At 32.5% G+C, this 6,978-nt stretch overlaps 1 protein-coding gene across 2 annotated transcripts in view; it reads right to left on the bottom strand.

Moving 5' to 3' along the window:
- Nucleotides 1-5,373, bottom strand: part of LOC106475846 (AN1-type zinc finger protein 2B-like) — an 8,038-nt gene extending 2,665 nt beyond the window's left edge. The window contains exons 1-4 of one of the 2 annotated variants that reach the window (XM_013936519.2): nt 5,191-5,373; nt 3,119-3,269; nt 2,834-2,916; nt 596-683 (exon numbers count right to left, since the gene is read on the bottom strand). In XM_013936519.2, coding sequence (XP_013791973.2) covers nt 596-683; nt 2,834-2,916; nt 3,119-3,269; nt 5,191-5,315 — 447 coding nt within the window. In that variant the 5' untranslated portion in view covers nt 5,316-5,373. The remainder of the gene's footprint in view (nt 1-595; nt 684-2,833; nt 2,917-3,118; nt 3,270-5,190) is intronic. The other variant, XM_022379863.1, reaches the window with a different exon arrangement.
- Nucleotides 5,374-6,978: the final 1,605 nt, after the last annotated feature.

The following is a 6,978-nucleotide window of genomic DNA, read 5'->3' as shown; positions in this document are numbered from 1 at the left end:
AGCAAAACTTCAATATAAGTTTAACATAACAGCAAATGTACAACGACAAAACCTTGTCGAAACGTTGTACATTTGCTGTTATGTTAAACTTATATTGAAGTTTTGCTTCATTAACCATTCAAGCCATCTCCAGCCATTATTAAACATAACAGTAGCTATAAAAACCTATGTTTGTCTTCTTTCTAAAGTAAATACTGAGCAAAAAGGTTGACACCTATCATTTCTACAAAAGGGGCTTGACAAGAGCCCCAGCTTTAAAACATTTTGTAATGTTTCCTTTCCCCACCCCCCACTCCAAGTGTTATGTATATAATATTTCCACTACAAAAAATAAATACTAATAAAAAAATTATTATCTGAACACTGTTGCCAGGGCCAAAACTTTGGTTGTCATTTTGCATCTAAGTAAGACAAATGTTATGTACGCCACATGAGAAGCACTGAAAACAGGGGTCCTTTCCCCCACTTTTATATATAAAATCTGGGTGAGAGTACAGTACAAAATGGAGACTCAATACATTACTTCATAAGTGATCTAAAGTTCAGCAAAAGGAATAAAAAAAATAAAGCCAGGAGAATTGGATAAGGAACTCACCCTCTGCCCCTGCCGATGATTTCTTTCACTTTCTGCTAAAGCTAAGGCTAACTGTCGATCTTCCTCTTCCTGATTAATTGGAGAACTACTGGAAACACAAAGCATATCTTACATTTACTGTAATAACTTGCATATACATGTGAACTCAGTAAGTAACAGAATCTTAATCAATAAATGTCTGGGGAGAGAAAAAAACAAATTGAGCTAATTTCCCATGTGATCAGATGCTGTGGTTTCTGTAGAAAGCACGTCTAGTTTAATAGTTCTGTTGGGAATTGAAGTCCAATAATATTTTTTTGTGCTTTAGTTCCCACAGTTTTAATATACCCACATATGTGTCGACTGCTTGTTGTGATAGACCAGAAAATGCTTCATTATACACACCGTTTTGACCTTTTGTTTTGCTATCTGAAGGTCAATCACCTTCCATTGTCATTCTTATCTTCAGTAGATGTTTACTAAGCATGACTTGCCGGCATCCAATCTATGGAACACCCATCTCCCTTATCGGGTGTTTACATGTAATCTACGACTGTTGAGAAAATGGCTATCCCTAAAGTTTACTGTAAACACAGAGCTTCAATTCTTTTTGAAACTTTTAACAAACATTTTCAAAGGTACGTATGCACAACCAGAACAACTCAAAGGTACGTGTGCACAACCAGAATAACTCAAAGGTACGTGTGCACAACCAGAATAACTCAAAGGTACGTGTGCACAACCAGAATAACTCAAAGGTACGTGTGCACAACCAGAATAACTCAAAGGTACGTATGCACAACCAGAATCAACTCAAAGGTACGTATGCACAATCAGAATAATTCAAAGGTACGTATGCACAAATTGTTTTATCATTTTTTTCTTCCAATACCATTAATCAATTAAATTTTAAGATATAAAATAACTTGTGTTTGAAGTCTGTTAGTAAATGTGTAGTCCACAAATATGTTCCAAATCTCAATTAATTGTATGTTCTATTAGATGAATTAAACATAACCTAAAAAAACAAATTTCGAATTTTAGGCTAAAGCATGGTTTACTTAGAATTGTTGAATAATTGATGTTCTACAAGACGTTAGGAGAAAAATTTGGATAAAAGTTTTGTAGTTATATTTTGTGTGATGTTTCAAGTAGACGCCCTTTGTCGGGAAGTAAACACCATTTTATAAAGGAATTAGGCGCCGAAAAAGTCATTGAAAGATAAGAAAATACAAAGGTTCTAATTATACACATTCAACATAGTAAACTTATTACGTAATTATTATTAAAATAAGCAAGAATATGGAAAATAAGTAATTAGAAATATAAACACAGGAAAATAATAAACATAAATGTGTTTACTAAGATAAAATTTTAACCGAGGGAAATAATTACAGAGAGGAGATGTCTTTCTCCAAAGTAAAGTTAAAGTCGGACGTTTAACAGGTTTAAGGGAATGATATTAGAGAATGGTGTGACTGAGTTTTATAATTATTTATTTGAAGGTAAATCTTTTGTTAATAGCAAAAGGGGACTTGGTGCTGAGTTGGAAGATAAGACTGTGTTCAAGGAATTTTCGTTTTAATGTGTTAAGCTGTGCATTTCTTATGACTAAGACTACCGTATGAGAGGTGCCATTGGGGTAAGGGAAGATGAAGTGTTTAGGAACTGGGAGGTCAGTGGAATCTTCTTTCACAGACCTAAGATGTTCAAGAAAACAACCACCCAGTATACAGGCGACACCTGCTACACTGGATGCAGTAAACAATGCATTCTGAGGTGTAGAATGTAACTAGGGCCAGTTATCGTGGTGGTATTTGAAATGTATGAACACGTATAACATTTTTCTGGTCCGACTTGTGAATTCCCGTTGTTTACAATGAACATTATCCTTTACTTGTATCTTATCAAACTGCTGTTAGATTAGGCTTAGGTAAGTATCAGCCTTTTAAACAGGTTGTTTGAGCAAAAAAAGTGTATTCTCAAAAACAATGAGGAGTAATAGTACTTGTGAAAACACGAAATCTACATGATACAAATTCATCTAATTACATAGGTTTTGTATGTTGTAACTTGAACATCAGTGATGCAAGTTCCTTTAAAACGACATTTAGAACAGTTATGTTGTCATACTGGTTAAATATTAACATATTTAAAACAAACTCAGCCAAGTCCTGATGCTGTGAAGTGGAACTTCTTTTATCACATTCATGGGTTTCACTTAGTTCTCGTAAAGACACTGTTTGTGAAATATCTCACCTAGTGGCATCTACTGCCTGTGACGGGGTCCGAGATTGTGACGCCGACTGTTGTAGAGCTATAGCCAATGCTTCGTCTTCACTCTGCAACACAAAAGGTAATTACTTTGTTCATCAAACAGATTTTATTATAAGTATAAAATAATTTCAATGTTAACATTTAAACCTGTAGTTGGAAGTATCTACATATGGATGATTCTTCCTTCCATAAAAATGTGATTGGTGTATAATTTCTAGTATATTTTCTTGTACACAACCTTCTAAAACAACCACGTGAAAAACTTACCAGGTTGCCCTGAATAGCAGTAACCGATGTATTAATTGTACTGCTACTGTGGGAAGGCACAGAAGACCTTGGGTGACTACTGGTTGTAGTCTTAGTTGCTAAACTGCTACTTGGCTTTGGTTTGTTCTTGGCTCGAGCTAATGCTGCTGCCCTAGAGAGATGAGGTACAAATTAAAAATAATACAGTTCTAAGACATACAATTTAGTAAAAGAAAGTAGATCAACCAAAGCAGTCGAGTTTAAAATCAACTGCCAATTACGCTGATCCACGAGTTCTCACCCAACCCATTACCTTCACATCCTGCTCTCCCCATGCTCGTTAAATCTTTCCATAGGTCCGTCAATGTTACAGAGCTTGTAACCATAAAGTAATCAGTTTCCATACTTTAGCATTCATTGTTTTGTATCTTCACAAAACTTTCAGTAAACATTACAAGTCAAGTTTTTTAATTCAGTATTCTCACTAAACATTTCTCCTTGAATATATGGAATCAGAGTGTTGACTGCTCCAAGTGCAAAGTGATTTTCATGTTAAGATAAAAAATACTTTTCTTCATCTGAAAATTTTCAAATTTCGTTTCTCTAAACCCCCCTAAATAAATATCAACTGTTTTTATCAGTTGAACTCTATATTTTATTTATTTTATCTACCCTAACTGTACAGACTGTCAATTTGATCGACCCTGTAACCACCATCAAAAAAATAAGAAATATATCTAAATTATCCTTGTTTTTTCTAGAGTTACTGCAAATTACAATAAGAAATAAAAATTGTTTATCCTAAATATCTTAAGGCTCGTAACAATTTACATCTGTTTCTAATTACTTTTATTAACATTTGAACCTGGTCTAACTAGTAATCCTGTCATAAAACTTGTAAATCACTTGGATGACATATAGCTTAAGTTACTGTATTGAACAACACCATGCACGAGCTACTTGTGAGCATACCTCGTTGAGGATCATTAATATTACTTTTTAGTTACTTTAATAGCAATAAATAAAAAATATAGTACTTTCCTTTGACCTCGTGTTTTCTTGCTCTTCGTTACCGATATACTTTAAGGGAACTTTTTTGTATACTGATGGTACTAGTACATTAAATTTTTATTTACCTAAACAAGACACCTACGAACACAGAATAATAACATGCACAGAGCAATGTTCTGTAACTATTATAATTTAACTGGCTTTCTAACTATGGCATAAGAGCCTGTAAATAATCCCCTAAGTTTCTCAAACTAAACACCACAAGAGAAATTTTTAAGATGAAATAGACAATACTCTGTACTGTAAACAACGTAATACGTCATTTGATAGATTAAAACTCTGCCTTCCTATTTGTTGTAAATATAAAACAACAGAGAGAATTACTGGCAATTTTGAAAGAATGGATGTAACAGGTGAGAGTCGCCAGTGGATCCGACTTTATAACTCTGGAAACAAAAAAAGATTGAAGGCTATAAAAATTATGTTTTGTATTAGTAATATCTTTATAGTAAGTAATTTATGTTAAGCTCCATACTTCAGGCAAGACCTAGAGAACAAATATCACAATTCTCATACAAAGGGGAGATTGAGAATTTATTTAAATATTTCCCCCTTAAAATTAAGTAATCAAAACTTGTATAACATTAAAATTTGATTTATTAACTACGTTTTGATGTCAAGTTTATTTGTATACAATGATAATAAAGTAGTTTAAAAGGCCGTGACACGTGCATTTAACCTACCCGTAGCAAAAGGGTTAAGATGACCCACATACAGGTTCTCCTCCTGTTCATTGCATGATATTAATTAAGAGCACCATGTACAAGTGAACACCGAGTGAACATCTGTCGTACAGAACATTACCCACTTTCAAAGTTAAACATACATTAAAACAAGATACTAAAATTATTACAGAAAATAAATACAGTCAAAAGAGGCTTGATATTGTTAAACTATTGATTGACAAATATTTTTCTAGGTATATATTCCTTCTTCTTTGAAAACAGAAACAAAAGCATTATTCATCTATAATTGGAGCTGGCAAACTTAAGATATGTAAAACAACTGTTAAAAATACATACCCCATGGGTGAGATAACACGAGAGTTCCCCTGTAACCCTTGACAACTGTGGTCAATGGTATGGCGATGTTTTAAACAGTAATTCTGCTTACATTGGCTGCATGTTACTGGAACCAACTGAAACATTTGGTAATTTATGGTTACAACCTCAAAACAAGTGTTTCTAATGCCTTGTTCACAATTATTATTAACTTCTGACCAAACCAAGTTAGAAATGTAGACCAGAACTAAAAAATTAACCCAGTAATTAATGTACTGGTCTAATCAGGAATGTAACACGTCATAAAACCAGAGCTAAAAAATTAACCCAGTAATTAACATACTGGTATAACCAGGAATGTAATGTGTCATAAAACCAGAACTAAAAAATTAACCCAATGATGTGTTACATTCCTGGTTAGACCAGTATGTTAATTACTGGGTTAATTTTTTTAGTTCTAGTTGTATGACGTGTTACATTCCTGGTTAGACCAGTATGTTAATTACTGGGTTAATTTTTTAGTTCTGGTTTTATGACACATTACATTCCTGGTTAGACCAGTATGTTAATTACTGGGTTAATTTTTTAGTTCTGGTTTTATGACACATTACATTCCTGGTTAGACCAGTATGTTAATTACAAAATTAACCCAGTAATTAACGTACTGGTCTAACCAGGAATGTAACGTGTCATAAAACCAGAACTTCATCACTTCAGTACCCTTGTGCTTAATGATATTTTTGCTCCCAAAAACAGTCGCATATTTCTTACAAACACACACAATTTGCATTTTTCATGTTAAAAGTTTTAATATTTACATCGACTAGTACACAATTCTGTAATGCCAAGTTACAATACCACTATATTTATATATTAGAAAAATAATTATAAAACAGAGAATTAGTGAACTTAAACAATAATGGCTTACTAGGTTATATTAAAAAAAACTAATTAAGATAGAGTATTATAGTTTAGTTTTTTTGTTGAGCTGAAACGTAACTTTGAGAAGGCTTGCCAATACAACATAAAACAAAAACACGTATGAAATAATAAAAAAACAAATACAATATTTGAGAAGCATTTGCATTCTTAGCCATCAATAATAGCAATGATAAGAAATTATTAATTTTTTTGTATTTCTAGAACCTATTTGTAATCTTTTTATTATACAGTAAGGAAGAATGTCAGCTGAGTTTTTATTTTCAATCTTTTATCTGCCAACATCAAAGTTTAGTGCTCATACACACATTAATTTTTTAAAAACCTAGTTCAACAGATTATTTAAAACCCTTGTAAGCTTTTAGTAAACCTGCTTATAATTTAATTCTGGCCGAAAAAAACATTGTTCTATGAACGACAAAAAATAAACTATGTATGTTAGAAAGGAAGGTATCAAGAATATACACTGTACTACAAGTTGCATATGTTACTATACACTGTACTACATGTTTGATTTAAATTTAGCAGTGTTTAACACTATTTCATGGAGACATTCTTCTCATTAGCTCTTTTCATACCTATGTAAAAATTCTAAAAATATTAAATCTCTTCAAAAGATAACTGAGTCTGACAATGATAAGAAAGCACTCATGGCAGTTGACAGTTTTTAGGAAATCCTCATGAGACACAGTTTCACAAACTCTTAAACTATATTGAGAATTCCAAGTCTTTAAAAACAGTCACATTCCAAAATGTTCACGGTAATAAAAGTCAGCAGAGCTCTTGATATTTCTGATGAAAAAAAAATGTCAGTTAATTTCCATAGAGTAACTAAGATATTAATTATATTGTTTGTTTTTAAGCCAAGCT

Source organism: Limulus polyphemus, unplaced genomic scaffold, assembly GCF_000517525.1.
Source record: "Limulus polyphemus unplaced genomic scaffold, Limulus_polyphemus-2.1.2 Scaffold9271, whole genome shotgun sequence".
NCBI classification, from domain to species: Eukaryota; Metazoa; Arthropoda; class Merostomata; order Xiphosura; family Limulidae; genus Limulus; species Limulus polyphemus.
The sequence above is the reverse complement of the archived record's forward strand: the minus strand, read 5'-3'. Positions and strand labels throughout refer to the sequence as shown.